Genomic DNA, 17,147 nt, shown 5'->3' on the forward strand with positions numbered 1-17,147 from the left:
AGTCCAGACTGGCCTGGAGCTCACTACACAGACAGGTCACCTTCAAACCTGAGACACCTCCTCCATCCCACATTTTAGCTCTCTGCTTTTGGGGTTCAGAAATGAGCCACCACCTCTGCCTCTAATGTCGCTGTCTGGTTTTACTTTTGTTTCCCTGGGGCTTCCTCTGTTGGCCGGGGCATCACAATGAGTAAGGTATGGCTGGATTTTTGTCTCAAACTTGAACAAACTTATTCCACCACAATTTACCTGAAAACACTGGAAGCTGCTGAGAGCAAGGACGGGAGAGCAGAGATGTAGACTTGGAGAAAAGAGGAACAGGTCAGCCTTAGCCAAAAGGACCTGGGAGGGGCCTGAAGCCTTCTTCTGTCCCCATCTCCCAGCCCCGTCCCTTCCTTGCACCCCAAGATGTTCCTAACTGTTTCCTGATCCCCACTTGCCACCCAAGAATCTCCAGAGCCTGGGCTGGGCCTTCTCTCCAGCTGCTGCTTTCCCCCGAAATCTGATCCTGGGGGTCCTGGCACCCCCTTTCCTGCACTGCCCTGCCAGCTGCTCTCTCCTGGCTCCACTCCCACAATCTCCATTTGCCATGCAGTGGCTCTGGCCATCTCCACCTGGCATAGGGTGACCCCTTTCTCCAGACAATGCCAGCTCAGGTCTCTCACCAGACACAGGAACAGCTGGGTTTCTGGGTTCCTGGGCTTTGGGGACCCTTGCTCATTTCTTTCTCAGCTTCCCAGGCTGCCCCATCTCAGCATCTGCTCCCCCTGCCTAGAGAAAGGGGAAGAGCTCCTATTGTAGAGGGAAACTGAGGCAGCGTGACCCAGACATGTGGCTAGGTTTTCATCAGTCGGGGCTGCCCCAGACACAGTACCACAGACTCTAAGGCAGCATCCAGCTTCTAGTGGAAGGAAGGCTGTGATTAAGTATTAATGTCTGCCATGCATAGGTGCAATTGATTAGCAATGTCTGCCATGCATAGGTACACTTGAGTATTAGTGTCTACTATACATAATAAAATCAATTAGCAATGTCTGCCATGTGTGCAACTTCATGAATGCTAGAGATTGTTTCTCAATACTCTGCAAAAATTCTGCTAATTGATAGGTGATCATTAGATGGCTAGAGAGAGAGAAAGACGGAGACACACAGAGAAAAACAGAGAGGCGGATAGACGAATGATAGGTTGAGCCATAGTCTGTTGGGATGCTTGCCCAAGCCTGCATGTGGATTTGAGAGAGGTTGGAGCCTATCTGTGCACAGGAACCTGGTTCCTATAAATGACCAAGATGTTCTCAACAGCCCTGCTTTCATCACAGAGGAAGTGTCCCTCAGTCTCTAGCCTGAGATGACAGAGTTCCAACAGCAATGACATAGACACTACCTGGACATTACCTCTCTTTCTTGTAGAACTGGGACAGAATGAGCAAGGCAGTGCTCGGCTTTCAGGCTCCACCCCCAGATCATATTCACAGGTTACATAGTTTTATTGCACCTGCTTTTGATAATTACCTTTTATTTATAGGAAGATTGGGTTTTCAAGCCACAGACACGATATGAAGAAAAATCTTTAATTAAGTGCATTTAAACAAGCAAACAAACAAACAAACAAAAAGGTGAATGTGTTTTAAAACTTTACAGGAAATAATTGCAAAAATGCCATGCACAGATCATTGAAAGAGAACTGAATCCTTCCCAGACCTTTTCAGTTGTGGAAATAAGTTGTATTCCTGTTTGGGAGCTGAAGCAAGAAAATCCTGAAGGTTTGTCCATTTGCCCAAGACACACAGTGAAGAATGTGAATGCAAAGCTCAGGTCTGACTCATTGCTGAGCTAGAGGAGGCTGGTGGCAGGCAGCATCCGGTGGCAGGAGGGGATGGGCAGGAGAGCCCTTGCATGGGTTCTGAATCCCATCTGCACTGACTTATCTCCTCTCGCTAACAATGGGCCTTGTCCCAAGCACCTGTTCGCAGGACATCTGGTTGAGAGACACCCTACTTGGCTAGATCAGGCCTGGCCTCTGTGACAGCCCTTCTGCACCAAGGCACTTCCTAAGTTGCTAGTCAGCAACTACAGTGGTCCTGTAGTCTGGCCAGACAGCCAGGTAGCAGTGTGCAGGACCACGAAGGCAGGCACTGTGGGTAGGGCAGCCATTAGTTAGGTCTGGATCTCTGCTTCCCTGAGGAGATACGATCTGATCACCCTAGAACAGTGACCCACACCTAAGGCTCTGTGCTAATGGAGTGGTCTGTAGAGAGCAGTGCTCTCCTCTGAGGGTGAGGTGGTACACTTAGCATGCCTGGGCTGTTGGGACTCGGGGCTCAGGTTCCAGTGGACTCCTTCATGAGTTGGTGAGGCAGCCGTGGAAAGATCCAACCGCCACTGCTGGGTAGGTATTTGTGTCCAAACTGAGCCTATCACAGGGAGGTCAGGAGATAGCCCGGGAGAAGGAAGATGGGTCAAGTGCTATCCCCTTCATCTCCTTCTGAGTGCCTTAAGAAAAAAGCCCCTCCCTCTAGGTAGGCGGGACTTACAGAAGAAGCCCCTCCCTCTAGGTAGGCGGGACTTACAGGAGAAGCCCCTCCCTCTAGGTAGGCGGGACTTACAGGAGAAGCCCCTCCCTCTAGGTAGGCGGGACTTACAGGAGATGATGAGAGAAGCTTGATACCTAGGTGGAGCACAATGAACAGTGCCTGCAAAGGAGGGGGTTGGGAGTGGGGTGGGGTGGGGTGGGGGATAGGGAATGACACATCATGACTCCAGGAGACCCCAGGGGATCCTCGTGAGGTCTCCACAAAGGACAGTGCTGACACAATGTTTGTGGTGTAAGCTTTTCTTAGATTCAAGGATACATTAACAAAACAAGTACTTTTCCCAGATGTTGCATCAAAGGTACACGTACACTCAAGTCCAGCTCGGTGGTCCTTTGACTCTCTTAGGCTTACTGACAAGGGGGCTAGGTAACCCCAAAGAAGCTGCTTCACAGAAAAACCCACCCCAGAATAGACAAGGTCCCCAAAGCAACATAGATGGAGCCCTCACTTTAATCAGCCCTGCCCTCCCTTACATAGACCAGCATCGCCCAAGAACACATAAAATAATGCATGCTCCAGGAGCAGAATAGCTGAGGATGGGGTGCAGGACAGTGGCTATGATCAGGTGATGACCTGATGACCCTTCCCAATCCCTCCTTCTACGAGGGACCCTCCATAGTCGACAGGCTGCATTCAGTCTTATCAGGACCTCTTCGTTTGGGTTGTCAAAGCTGCTCTGATTTTAAGACAGTATACAGCCACATCACAACCTGAGGACAGCTGTTCCACAGCCGTGCTGGCAGGGCAAGAGTTGAGACAGGAAATGGGGCAGAGGGAAGTAAGGAGCCCCAGCAAGCTCAGGGATAAACGAGGAGCAAGGTTGTGTTTGTATTGGGGGAAGCAAGTTCTAGCTGCCCTGTGAAGGCAAGCAGGAGGGAGGGAGGCAGGTACAGGAAGCTAGTGACCTCATGACTAAATAGGGCAGTGGAGCTGACCACCGCTCCCCCACTTCTCACCCTCCACCAAACCCTGGCTAGACCAGGAAGTAGCAAGTGGAGCTCAGAAGTGGATGATTAAGTTTGGGGGGGGACAGGGATAGCCAGGACAGTCCTCAGCAGTGGACTGTCCTCAAGAGACCTCTTAAGCAGTCTTCCTCAAGCCTGTCCTGACCCAGGCAGCTGGATCCCAGTCCTGGCCACCTGTCTATATTAGGTGGACTGAATCTTGGGCCTGTAGTTCTTGAAGAGACAGATAGGCATCGGTGTTCAGAGTCAGGATGGGGCCCTGGCCTCTGTCCTGATCTTGCCCATGAAGGCTGCCTTCTGGGACACTGGCCTGCTCCCCAGAGCTATTGGCAGACAGCCCCTCTCCATCACCTTCCGGCATCCTCTCCAAAGGGCACTGTAAGCCCGTCAGGTCAGGGGATGCTAGGGAGAATGGAGACCTTTCTTCAGGGGCTCTGCTGCCCCCATAGGCAGTGTTGGGGGTGCTGAGGCTCGGGGAGAAGAGCAGCAGGTCATCTCTGGGCGGGAAGGCACAGTAGTCATCCTGTTCTCCAGCCAGAGGCAGCAGAGGTGGGTGAGGAGATCCCTCGGGCAGCCTTGACCCATCCTCCTCCACCTCCTCTTCCACACAGGGGTCATAGGTGAAGTACACCTGGCAGGATTCAATCTCCAAGGCATTGGGCAGATGGAAGAAGAAGTAGCCCTGGTTGGTGAAGCAGCTGGCCTGTGAGTGGCCGCTGGGCGAGGGTGAAGGGGAAGAGTCCTTCTGTAACAGGAGCAGCTGCATGGCCTTGGAATCTCCGTCGAGCACTTCCAGCGGAGAGATCTCAGGGGCAGGGCCACTGGGGCTGAAGAAGGACAAGGGGACAGGCGAGGAGAGCCATTTCTGCCAGAGAAAGTGAGGAGAATAAGTGGGTCGTTCAACGTCCTCCCCACCACTGAACTCAACTCCTCCTCTCCCTTCCCTCCCACCTGTTCTCCATCCTTCAGGACCACCCAGGACCGTTTCCTCCCTGCCCCCAACCTGAAATCATCTTGTAGCCTTGCTGTCTTGGTGGACTCTCTCAACTTGTCAGCCTAGGTCAGATCCTAGATGAACACAGGCTCAGTGCTGGCTCACCTATGTCTGGGGGATGTTGGCTAGGGGTGAATGTGGCTGGTTACTGGGTACCTGCTGTGTACCCGGACTGAACGAGGTGTGCGAACACAGAAGGACAATCGCAACTGTCTTGACCAGAGTCAATGAGCTGACCAATGTCCTTGATGGTCTAGCCTGCTCAAGTCACAGGCAGCTGGTGTAGCAAGGACAGGGGACACAGTGGTCAAGGACTGGTGGATCTCCAGCTCACCCCTCCCTGTCATGGCCTGCATGTACCCCCTCAGGCTAACCAAAGAGGCTAAGACATGAATCCTTGCTGACCCATAGCCAGCCAAGGTCAAGGTTTGTTTGCATTTGTCTGTTGGTCAGGATCTTACCACAGTCAAAGGCATAAGGGATTTCAGGAAAAAGAGTTATTTTGGTCTTTTGATTATTTGTTTCTTTTGATTTGGTTTGAACTTTTTTGTTTGGTTTGGTTTGGTTTGGTTTTCTGAGACAGGGTTTCTCTGTATAGCCTTGACTATCCTAGAACTAGTTTTGTAGACCAGGCTGGCCTTGAACTCACAGAGATCCACTTGCCTCTGCCTCCCGAGTGCTGGGATTAAAGGCGTGCACCACCATGACACAGTCTGGACAAACTTTTTATGGATCTGCTCACCCCATTACATGCACACACTCAAGCATGCAGGAATGTGTGCACACAACACACACACACACACACACACATCAAGTATCATAAGACATCCTCAATTCTGGGAGCCTCTCAGATATTCTAGAAGGGCCCTGCTCAGCCGTAATGGGCACAGGCCAGTCCAGCAGAACTCGAGCCCTGCCTGGGCCTCCCATTCTCAGCATAGTGCCACAGGTCCCTCTACCCCCACATGCTTCCCAATCATGGAAACCCAGTGGGGTCGGAGGTAGTAACAGTAGACTCCCTCTACCCTCTATCCACTTCTTGCCTCAAGAAGCATCTAGCCTGAGGCAGGTAGGGAGAAGATAGGACTGTGTGGACCACAGTTTGAAAACAAGCCCAGGTTTTGTGAGTCCAGATGTCCTGAGGTCTTGCATTCCCATGATGAGTCACTAGGCCTGCCAGGAATCACTGCTCACTGGATCTGCCTGGAATTGCTCTGCTCACAGGGACGGGAGAAACAGACAGGGATCTCTGCAGCTCCCTGAATCCCGTATTGCACCCAGCAACACTCCCAGGGCCGTACAAGGGTGGAAACTGAGGCACTGGGAAGATCTATAACTCATCCAAGTTTACAGAGGCAGGCAGTGGCAGAGCCAGGATTAGAGCCAAAGCCACATGCCTTAGACAGAAGGCTCCCATGCAGTGTGGAGACAGAGCTGTTGTCCATGGGGGAAGCTGCTTGCCTCACATCCTGTAGCCTCCTCACAGAAGGGAAAACCATTGTCACCTGATCACATCTCTCCCCTGCAGCCTGCTCTTGGGTTGTCCATCAACCACCCCTCTGTTTTCTACCCCTGGTTCCTACCTGAAGGTCTCCCCCGTGCTGGGAGCTCAGCTGGGAGAAGAACTCAGAAGGATCTGGGATGTGGCACTTGAGAACTGTCTTCAGCCTGGCCAAGGAAGAGGGGGAGGGGTGAAGAGTGAGACCAGGTAGTGGGTATCATGAGGTCCCACCAGCAGCCCCACAGCCCTGAGAGTAGGGGATGGGCCCATCCTGCATCCACTCATTCAACAATGTTGACTGAGCAGTCACCAAGGGAGAACACTGCACAGGGTGCTAGGGTCACAAGAGTGGACAGCAAAGAAGGCCTCTGCTCCCCCGGAGCTGACATGCTGATATGAAGACAGACCTGAACCAAACGTGTAATAGGATTGCCCAGTCTGTGGACACAGACCTGTGTGCCAGTCAAAAGATGGCTGTAGAGTGGGAGGGACCACACAGGCTAGAGAGGGAGGCAGGAGAGAGACCTCCTGGTGAACACTCCCCTGGGGAATGGCGACGCTGTTCATTTCACAATGGCAGTTTGAAGTTGAATCCCTACATCACGATCTACTCCATCTACCGATCTACTTGATCTACCACTAAGCTACCCAGAACCTGGACGTATCTAACCGGAGAAAGGGGAGGCGCTTTCTGATTGGCATACAGTTTCCAGTGGAAGCCCTCAAGGGTCAGGATGTATGACTGGTGTGGTGGGGAATCTCTAAGGAGGGTTAGGCAAGAGTGAGTGTGACACAGTCAGAATGGACAGGAGGGGACCAAGAGCAACGGGAAAGACAGGGACTCCAGTGGGCTTCAGGGAGGCCCAGGGGACTCTTCCAGCTGAGCTTTGCCCCACTTTCCTACACCAGCTTCTACCTGTGGAATGAGGCACAGGGACAAGGAAGCTGCTGAGAAGGGAGACAAAGAGAGGGCAGGTACGAGGGAACAGGATGCAGCATAGGCCAACCTGGAAACATGTGCATGCTGAAGACAGACTGGGTGGGAAAGGAAGACTGGGTAGGAGTCTCCTTACCATGGCCCAAGGTACCGGCACTTGACCAAAATGTAGACGCAGGAGAAGAAGCCAAAAAAACAACCAAGGACCAGCAGAAGGTATCTGAGCCATGACATGGGGAGGATCTCCTTCATGGGATCTGTCCGGGGTGTGAGAAGTGGAAATTGAGACACGGCCCCTCAGAAGGCCACACACATCTTGGACAACAATCGCACTCTGCCAGGTACCAGTGTCTAGCCAGGCTTGCTTTTGCTGGGGGCTCCATCCTCAGTCCTGCTCCAGCCCAGCTTTCCAGAAAAGCAAGGCTGTTCTTAAAGGCTATGTCCCTGTGGTACTCCCAGCAGAGCCCATGGCTGATCTGACTCCCTACCTCACTCACTGAGACCTTTTCTCCAATTGCAGCCTTTGAGCATCACACCACACCTAGAGCTTCCGTGTCCCTTGAACTTGGCAAGTGACACATTTGCAGCTCCCAGAGCACCTTCCCCTTACCCAGCTCCTCCCACCCCCACCCCCAACCTGTGCCACCCACTGTACCTGCTGGCCTTGTCCGAAAGGTCAGGGGCTGGCTCCAGGGACTCCAGGTCCTGGTTTTGCCTCGTTGAGCTATGACCCTCACCTGGACCTCATATGAGGTACTAGGGTTCAGCATCTCCAAGAAGAGCCACTGCTGCCTCTGCTTGAGGCTTAATACGGATGCATCCTGGGCAGAGATGGGTACCAGCTCAGCTCTACTTTCCACCTTGCCTCCCGCAACTAGGTCAAGAAGCTAAGCAAACAGCTTCTTCCCCAGCTTTCCCAAAGGCTCCCTGACTCACTGGCTGCTGGGGCCCTGAGTCCCAGGGTCACCAGGCAATAAGGGACAAGTGTGTGGATGGCAAGCCTCAGTCCCCATCATTCCTCACCACCACCACCCCATCCCCTGCAGCCTGGGAACACACTGCATTTAGAATGTGGAAAAGCGGCTGCCAAGTCTCAGAGGCCGCCTTAACTCGAAGGACTACATAGATATGGAGCCAGATGTAACCCCAAGCAGTAAGAGCATGAGCCAAGCAGGCACTGAGAAGCCATGTCGGAGGACCAGGCTGAATCAGCGGCACACCAGCATGTAGAAACAGACAAGGGTAGACACCAGAACAGGAAGGTGTAGAGGCAGAGGCTTGGCCATTCCTCACCTCCCAGCTGTGGCCCAGAAGACGTCTACGGGCCTCAAATTCCAAGTATGGTTCAACATAGTGAGAGACCTGGGAGACCTTCCAGCTTATGTTACATCTCTGGGTATCAATGTGAAGGACTTGGAGGGAATGAGGGGCCACCAGGCGAACTGCAGACAGAAGACAGGAGGGAGCAGATATCATGGTATCATGGTATGATACCAAGAACTTGCAACCCAGTTTCCACCACACAATACCCCCAGCACCAACTCCTCCTTTGCACCTGCTTCTTCTCCTCTGCACCTGCTGTTCCTCCTTTTCTGCACCTGTTCCTCCTCTACACCTGCTATCATTCCTCTACACCTGCTATCATTCCTCTGCACCTGCTGTCCCTCCTCCTCTACACCTGCTGTCCCTCCTCCTCTGCACCTGCTGTCCCTCCTCCTCTGCACCTGCTGTCCCTCCTCCTCTGCACCTGCTGTCCCCCCTCCTCTGCAACAGCTGCCCCCCTCTTCCGCATGTGCCCCCTTTCTTCCCTTCCTCACATCCTGCTGTGAACCTGTTCTACTTCCTCTTCCATACCTACCTACTTGCCCCTTCCTCTGAGCCCACTCTACCACAGTTTGAACCTTCTTTTCTCCCTCCTGGCCCCTGTTCCTCCTCCTCTGCATCCACTCCTCCTCATTCCTGTGCTCAAATGGCCCAGCCTTCCCCGGCCATGCTTCACCCCTTACACTCCTTGCCCTTGTTGCTCTGCCTACACCCTTAAGAGTAAATCTATAAGGGATCTTCTTCCTTCTGTGCCCATGCTCCTCCTGGGATGCCTGAGTATGGGCCATGCCGTGCCAATAGAGCTTTTGATACCCAAGGCACTCTTCAGGAGTGACTAACCAACTGCTGGATGATTGGCAGGCAGCCTTGTTCTGCTGGAAAACTGATCTGAGAGCTGTGCAGGTACCAGCTCATGTACCTTATTTTATCCATGTATCTATCTATATTATTGATGTATTCGTATTTATATGAATACATTTAAATAAGACATAAATTTAAATAATTAGAACATGTAGCTATAATTACATAGCCTCTCATATAAATTTATGTCCGTGTATCCCATCAGTATACATATTAAATGTAAATATAAATTATAAACAGCTATGATTCATTTCTCAATTACACTATTTATACACTCATTCAATATAGTTGTTTATAAATATTTGTGAGAGTGTGTTGGCACAGCTTGGCAAGTGCTCTACATGTAACCTTGAGATTCTGTGTGCCTACAGAGCACTAGCTTTTTTTTTTCCTATGTCTTGAATGCTGAGCAGTTTATGCATCTCAACATTCCTTCTTGTCACAAGGACCTCAATTATCCCCATTCTACAGAGAAAACACTAAGGCCCCAGATGTGACCCGCCAGCCTGATGCGTCAAGGCAGGGCTGCGATTTGAATTTTGCCTGGATCTCCCCTCTGCACCTTCTCTTTTCTAGAGGTGGCCCCTAGAGGTTGGAGAACACGCCACAATTCAACAAGAGCTTCCTGCCTGTTCAGACCTGGAGTTGAGGCTCCTCTCAGGAGCCAGCAGAGACCCTTGGGAAGCTCTCAGCCCAGCAGAGAGACAGACCCACAACTAGGCAAGAGCTGAAGTAAGAATCTTCCAGGCGGGGGTGGGGTTGGGTGGGAAGGTCAGAGCTGGGGGGAGTTTTTCAGGTAGGCGCAGGGACAGACTCAGACCCACACACCAGGTTCCATACTCACAGTTGTCAAAGGGACGGAAGTTGCAGGTCTTTACCCTACGCCAACCCTTCTCTTCCCAGCACACCACATTTATGTCAAGGAGGTCCACAGAGGTCAGTGACTGGGACTGCAAGGGAGGAGAGCAGAGGTGTAGCTGCCAGAAGTCATTGAGAAAGGGGGACCATTAAAATGTCAAGGTAAGGACATGCTCTGCCAATACCAAGCTATCTAAGGCAAGGGGTAGCCAATGTCTCTAACCAGCCAGGTTGTATTTTTAGCTCCACAGCTCCACACACACACACACACACACACACACACACACACACACACACGGTCTCTGTCACAACTCAAGGGCCATGTTCCAATAAAACTTTATTTATAAACACAGGCAGCAGCTAAGTTTGGCACAAAGAGCAGTCATTCAATAATCCCTGATAAAAACTGAAGTAGGCCGCCAGGATTAGAAGGAAGCTCCCCATTACAAGAGAAATGCAAGTAGCCAAGCCCCCCAAGAAGGACAGCCATAGTGAAGGCAGAGTTAGACCTGTTCAATAGCCCTGACGCTTCCGGAAGGCGATGGCTAGCTGCTGAGTGTGCCCCAGGCAGCCGCTGCTCACAGCTTGCTGATGAGCATAGTAGTTCCTCCCCTCTGAGACCCATGGCACACAAGGCCATTGCAGCCATGGCTCCTCAGAATGACCAAAGCTTAGAGATGAATGGCTGTCCCCCCCTCCCGCCCTACCTCCAAGTAGGTGGCAGGAGGAGAATCAGTGGCAGGCCATGGCAGGACCTATGCTCTGGGACTGGGTGGTGGTTTGCAGTCAGAGCCTTGAGGCCTGGCCCTTCCTACCTGCAGCAGCCTTGAGCCTGACCATCAGAGTTCCCTGACCAACCAATCAGCTGGGTACTGCATTCTCTCACTTCATGGAGGGCACTGCCTTCATCTCTCACAGCTGCTACCAGATCAGGTTCACCCACTTAATCGTAGCACAACTTGGTTATTATTGTTATGGTTGGTCTGAAGGTATCGCCAGTATGAGGCTGCTGGGAACCTCTGTCCCCTCTTCTCTGCATAAATTACCTCACTGAACTCTCACCACCCCCTGAGACAGACATATACTATTGCCATTCCCATCAGTTAGCCCAGGGGACTGAAACACAGAGAGGGTTAGGGGCATGCCTAAGGCCACACAGCTAAGAACTAATCAGACCAGGATGGAGACCAGTTTCCTGCAAAGCTCCCAGATTGGCATAGCTGGAGGCTTACCGGCTGTGTTGTGTATCTCCCCTCCTCTCTCTTTGAGAAAATGTGAACCTGCCAACACAGCCTGGACTTCCCAGGGCAAACCCTGGCACTGCCCTGCTCTTGCCCTGCCCCTGCCCAAAGGGTTTGAGGAAAAAAATTAAGTTATATCCACATAGTCTGAATCTAAGAATATGCAAGAGGCAGCTGAACAATATGGAAAAGCTACCAGAAGCCCATAGGTCTGGGGTCAACCCCAGCTCAGCCGTTGATGGCTGGGTGACCTTGGCAGATGCCACACCTCTCTGAGACTTAGATGCTTCCTTGGCAAGGAGACAAAATCATCAGGGTCTACGTAGGACTCTCAGCATCTCCTCTGTCCAAGAACGACCCTTTGAGGGAGCTTCCATTTTCTTTCCTATTTTATGAGAGGGGAAACGGAGGCCCTGAAGCTGCCCAGAGGCACTGAGCTGTTGTGAGGTAGCACCAGGGCCGGGACGCTCAGCGATAGCATGCCACTGCCCCCTAGATGCTGAGACCTCAGCCGGAGTCTGGCGTGATTGCCGTTGTCTGGGATGCAAAAGGGTGGCAAGACTCACAAGGAGAGTGGGGACGACAGCTCATGAAGGGGCAGCACGGGTACAGACCCTATACCTCAAAATCCAACTTCCTGTTCCTCCCTCTCAGCCCAGAGGGCCTGGTCTGTATTACCAGGTTGATGCTTGCAGAGGTCCGGGCACACCTCAGACGCCAGCCTCAGCCCACAGCTGGAAGGACTTGACCACACACACACACACACACACACACACACACACACACACACACACGTACACACACACACGTACACACACATGCACACACTGCTACTCAGGCTACTTACCTCTGGGCGTGGCCCGAGAATCAGGTCGCAGGCCCAGGATGCCTGCCTCACGAGAATTAGCTCACAGGTTTTGTTCCAGGGTCTTGCAGAACAGAAAAGTCACATCAGAAACCAAGACAGGACCACAGAGCCATCCAAGAACCCTTCTCAGGCCCCATTGTGCCAGAGATAGCTGCAAGTAGGTGAGCGGCCAGCTCCCCACCCCAGCCTGGCCTCCCAGCAGCCAGAGTGACCAAGAAACACAAGTCAATTCAGCCCCACCCCTGCCTGAGAGCCCCTAACCTCCAGGCAGCTAAAATCAGCCTGACAAAGCCTATGGCTCCCCAGATACTTCCCCAGGCAATGTAACCCCACAGCTGCCTGTGGGGTCTCCCAAAATACCAGATTAATATATATATAAAACAAAACAAAACCTTAGGAAGCACTAAGCACCCCGATTACCTCTTCCATGAAGTCTAACCTTACATGAATGGATAACAGTCACTGTCCCCAAACAACCTGGTCCCATGACTGAGTGTCTGAGCCTGGTGCTAACCACTGTGGATCTCAAGCCCAGGATTCCACAGCTTGGAGGTCCCACAGCCCTGAGGTCCTGGCGAGACCAGGCTATACTCACCGCAGATTCGACTTGGCATGGATGTGGCAGGTTGTGACATTCAGAGCCTCTTCATGGCTCCACATGCAAGAGACATTGGCTCTTGAGTTGTAGAAGCATTCAAGATGGGAACAGTCTGTGGGCAGAGTGGGGTGTGAGTGGCTGGCTACAGGACATACATGGCCTCTGGTATGTCCACTACCCTGCGCTTGGCACCCTATGCCTGCCCCAGGAAGAGGTAGGGGACTCAGCTGGGAAGAAAAGGAATTCAAGTTCATTTCATTGCTGTGTGTGTGTGTTCATGTGCATGTATGTAGATACACATGCCACAGATGCCATGGTACGTGTATAGAGGTCAGAGGACAATTTTTAGAGATCAACTCTCTCCTTCCACCACAGCATCTGGGAAATTGAACTCAGGTTGTCAAGTCTGTGGGACAAACACTTTGCCCAGTGAGTCACTTCGCCAGCCCATTATGCTAGTTCTCATGCTTGTACGCCTGTGCCAGGCACTCTGCCCACTGAGCCACCTGTCACAACCCCAATTCAGACCCATTTCAAAGGGAAGACAGAGCGCCTATCCATGGCCAAGCAGGCCCCATTAGTAGCCTCTGCATGTGTCTGGGAGAACCCTGTGCAAGCTCAGGAAGATGGATACCTGCCTTTGGGTCCCACTGCCTTGTCCCTCTTTGCCCTGCCTCCCAGGCTAGATGGACCGCCTCCCTGAAGCAGGAATCTGGGATGTGACCTCCCACCGGGGAAAGTATGGACATCAAAATGCCAGATGCTCACCTTTCACTGCTGCAGACGCCCAAGGTGTAGCCAGGAGCAGGAGGAAGACGTAGAGGGACAGGTTCCAGGAAAGAGCTATGGTAGCCATCACATCCGAGAGGAGCTGAGGACGCAAACCCTAAGTGGAGAAAGAGAGAACAAGTCAGAACCCCCACCCCACTCCACTCTCCCTCTCCGCCCAGCCAGAGCAGTGCAGGCCCAGGCTCTCTCTCCCTCTGAGCTCCCTCCCTTCTTCCAGAGGTGCCTAAAATGTCAGACCAAACCAGTCCTTACACAGACTCTGTTTTCACTATAAATTACCAACCCATCACAAGAAACTGGTGGCAGTAGGTGGTCATACAAGGAGTTCCTAGGGGCAGCCACTCGCTCTCTGGAGCGGCAGCCACCGGCTCTCTGGAGCACGGTGTGAATGAGGTGTCTCCCACCCAAAGCATCTTTGGAAGATGCCCACCCCATGTACCCAGGTGAGGTGAGGTGACAGGGACTCAGCTCTGTGAGCACTGCACAGGTGATTGGACAGCCAAGTCTCTGGGGTGACTAATAGGTGGGAAGCATCCACATCATAGCTGTTGTGGGAAAAGGAATCGCCCAGGCCCCAAGCAGGATAGAGACCAGCTCAAGACTTTAGCATATGACTTAGAGCAGTGTTCAGTTTGAAAACACACATGCACGCACGCACGCACACACGCACGCATGCATGCACGTACCTATGTATATGAGTCATAGACAGTCTATCAGGACAAGATATTTGGATTCCATTCGTTCCTGGGTCTCTGAGCTCCAAATGAATACCTATCACAGGGCTACCAAGAGCACCCACTTCAGCCCTGAGGAGCATGGAAGGCAAGACCGTGGCCTGCCTTAGGTGGTTCTTGCAGTCCACACAAGCTGGTGGCTTTGGTCTTGTCCTCTAAAAGCCTCCCTGGACTTGTCCTTTCCACATTGCCCCCAAGGCTCCTGGTATCCTTTAAGGCCCATTTCCCATTCTCCTTTCTGCTGGTTCTGTGGCACTCACCCTGGTCTCCCCATGAAGGAAGGACAATCTACCTTGGGTTGCCTTCCATCCCTCTGGCTTGGCATCTACCACACTGTCAAAGCAGTGTGCCCACGCCAAACCGCTGTCCTCAGAACACAGGAGGCCCTCAATAAATTTTAGTCATGCACTGAAGGGCTGTGCTCTGGGGTTTGTGAGACAGCGAGTGATGGGTGGCGGCCCGGTGACAGTGTTTGCCGGGTATGTTCACCAAACACTGCCCAGGCCCTCATGCTTCCAGCTACTCTATGCTGCTCGGCAGCTCAGCAGCTGTTTGGTGTCTTTGCTAGGCAGACAAGGAGACCAAGGATCCCAGGGCCAAGTCTACAGAACTGGGGTTCAACCCCGGACCTCCCTTCCCTGGGAGATCAACTCCTTGCAGGTGCTTGGGTAGAAAGGGAACCCTAACAGGTTCTTGCAGAGCCCAAGCAAGGGGCCTTCCACAGCCCCTTGTGAGTCCAACAGGATCTGAAGCACTCTAGGTGTTCAATGAGGCAGCAAGCCAGGTCAGACCCAGACATCTGAGCAGCCTCATGATGGGGGGGGGGGGCTGGGGTGAGGGAGGGCATAACCCTGTGGGAGAGGAAGAGGGATGAAAGGGGCAAGATTATAGCCAGGCCACAAGCCACAGCCAAAAACAGAGAATGCCTAAGAAATGGCACCCAAACCAGATCCCCACCCCCGGCTGAAGAGGCACAAAAGCATCCACCCATCATGGACAGGGTTAGATGGAAGAGCACATGGAAGGTTCTGGAAGGGTCAGGCTGGGGCGCGGGGTAGCTTCAAGAAGTCATGGTGGTTGCAGCTTCCTTCGGCAAGAGGGAAATTGAATCTCTGGGAGACTAAGAAAACCACTCCAAAACCACACAGCACGAGGCCAGCCTCGGGCAGAGTGAGTACAGCCCAAGAATCTCAGAGTCCCAGGCACTGTCCCCCTGAGGCTCACCCACGTATGCCCTTCGCAACCACCAGACGTTCATCTCCCTGACTCATATGTCTCCGCTGAGGCCCTGACAAGGTCTGTCATCCCACAGACCCAGGCTGCTCTAACTGGGTCACCTGATTTCCAGTACAGTGGTGATGCTGACGGAGGAGGGTCAGCCATGAGTGACAGTCGTGTCACACTCCCTGCGTCAGACTGACCCACACATGTCACAGAGAGGTCTCACAGCACAAGAGCAGGTTCTGTGACTGACTGCTCCTTCCCTATGGGAAGATCAAGGCCTACAGCAGCCTGTTTCCCAGGATAAAGGTTCCAGCGCTGGGGCAATCCAAGGCCTCACAGGTCTGTGAGGTACAGGGAGGACGGACGGCAAGCAAGAGCTTGTCTGTCAGACCTGGTGGCCTTTGACATCAGAGATCCTTTCTCTGGCCACCTCTCCAGAGACACACACATTCACAAAGATAAAGATACACACACACACACACACACACACACACACACACACACACACACACCACTGCTCACCTCTTGCTGTTCAGCTGAGGAGTGTGTGAAAGAAAGGGGACCTTCAAAGGTAGTTCTGCCTTCCTCAGCCACCCACCTTGGCCCTAAAGTACTGTAAACACAGCTAACGGTGGGAAGCTCCTACCTCAAGCAGCCTGGGAGACGGAGCCCCATGCCTGGCGATGTCCTTAACCTCTCTAGCCACTCGGTAATGTCAGAGACAAATCTAAGCTAGAACTCTACCTCTGACCTCCAGCCTAGGGCCCTCAGAAACCTGTCAATCAACATAGCTGACTGGACAGCCAGGTCCCAGGGGAGATTCCTTCTCTCTTTCTCACTAAGGAGTGAGTATTCTCCAGGCTGAGATGCACTCCACAGGCGTCAGCGTTGAATCCCACCTGTCCCATACGTGCCATGCCACCTCTGAATACTGACGAGCTAGGAATCTTTTCCTCCACCCTTCTGGGCTAAGACATCCCCACCCAGGACCCAGGGAAGGCCCTCCCAGCCAAAATGTCACACAGCTTCCAACAGAATAGACTGGGAAGAAGTCACTGAGCCCTGTCATTGGAAGGGGTTTATTCTTAAAGGAGAAACCGTGACAACCAGGCTACCCCTTCCCCAGGGAATCCTAAGACAAGGTTAATCATCAAAGCCCAGACAGAAACTACAAAGGGAATCAAGTTAGAGATGAGCACCCCCTCCCAGCTCCCTGTCCCTTGGGAGGACCAGCAAGAGGTAGTGGGGTGCCCAGGGCTCCCAGGGGACCACACAGGGGCATCACCTGGCCGCAACATGGAGTTGTGTCGAGATGTTCCCTGCAGTCCTGCTGGAGGTTGGGTCCACGGCCATCTCCTGCTCCGCAGCTTAGGTAGCAGACAACAGCTAGGCCAGCAACAGACTGAAACCCAGGGCGAGCCCACTTCCTGTATAGAGGATGAGGGGCAAGGCCCAATGGGAGGTGGAGAGATGGGGGGTGATGAGGTAGCCTGAAACTCCACACACACCTAGCACTGATAAGATCTCCTCCTACGCCCAGGGGCAGCCACCGAATGTGGTGGCACACACGCTCACACAGTCACTGTGGTACAGGGACCTAGCTATGCACAGAACCTATGGGGGCAGGCCCTTCTTTGCCTACTCTTCCCCGCTACATCTC

The 17,147-nt window shown here is 52.8% G+C and overlaps 1 protein-coding gene across 1 annotated transcript; it reads right to left on the reverse strand.

The window, feature by feature from the left end:
- Window positions 1-1,551: 1,551 nt before the first annotated feature.
- On the reverse strand, window positions 1,552-16,885 carry Il2rb (interleukin 2 receptor subunit beta). The gene is made up of 10 exons (XM_021183814.2): window positions 16,773-16,885; window positions 13,509-13,626; window positions 12,738-12,852; window positions 12,122-12,203; window positions 10,020-10,125; window positions 8,285-8,433; window positions 7,647-7,812; window positions 7,128-7,248; window positions 6,137-6,221; window positions 1,552-4,424 (listed from the first exon to the last, which is right to left on the reverse strand). The coding sequence occupies exons 2-10, from the start codon at window positions 13,594-13,596 to the stop codon at window positions 3,738-3,740; spliced, it is 1,599 nt and encodes a 532-aa protein (XP_021039473.1). The 5' UTR covers window positions 13,597-13,626; window positions 16,773-16,885; the 3' UTR covers window positions 1,552-3,737.
- Between the last annotated feature and the right edge of the window lie 262 nt (window positions 16,886-17,147).

This window comes from Mus caroli, chromosome 15, assembly GCF_900094665.2.
Source record: "Mus caroli chromosome 15, CAROLI_EIJ_v1.1, whole genome shotgun sequence".
In the NCBI taxonomy this organism is placed as follows: Eukaryota; Metazoa; Chordata; class Mammalia; order Rodentia; family Muridae; genus Mus; species Mus caroli.

Coding starts and splice junctions, on each gene's coding strand:
- Il2rb (XM_021183814.2), bottom strand. CDS start 13,596: ATGGCTACCATAGCTCTTTCCTGGAACCTGTCCCTCTACGTCTTCCTC. Junction 12,853..13,508: donor GGCGTCTGCAGCAGTGAAAG/GTGAGCATCTGG, acceptor CTCTGCCCACAG/ACTGTTCCCATCTTGAATGC. Junction 7,249..7,646: donor CTTTCGGACAAGGCCAGCAG/GTACAGTGGGTG, acceptor CACCCCGGACAG/ATCCCATGAAGGAGATCCTC.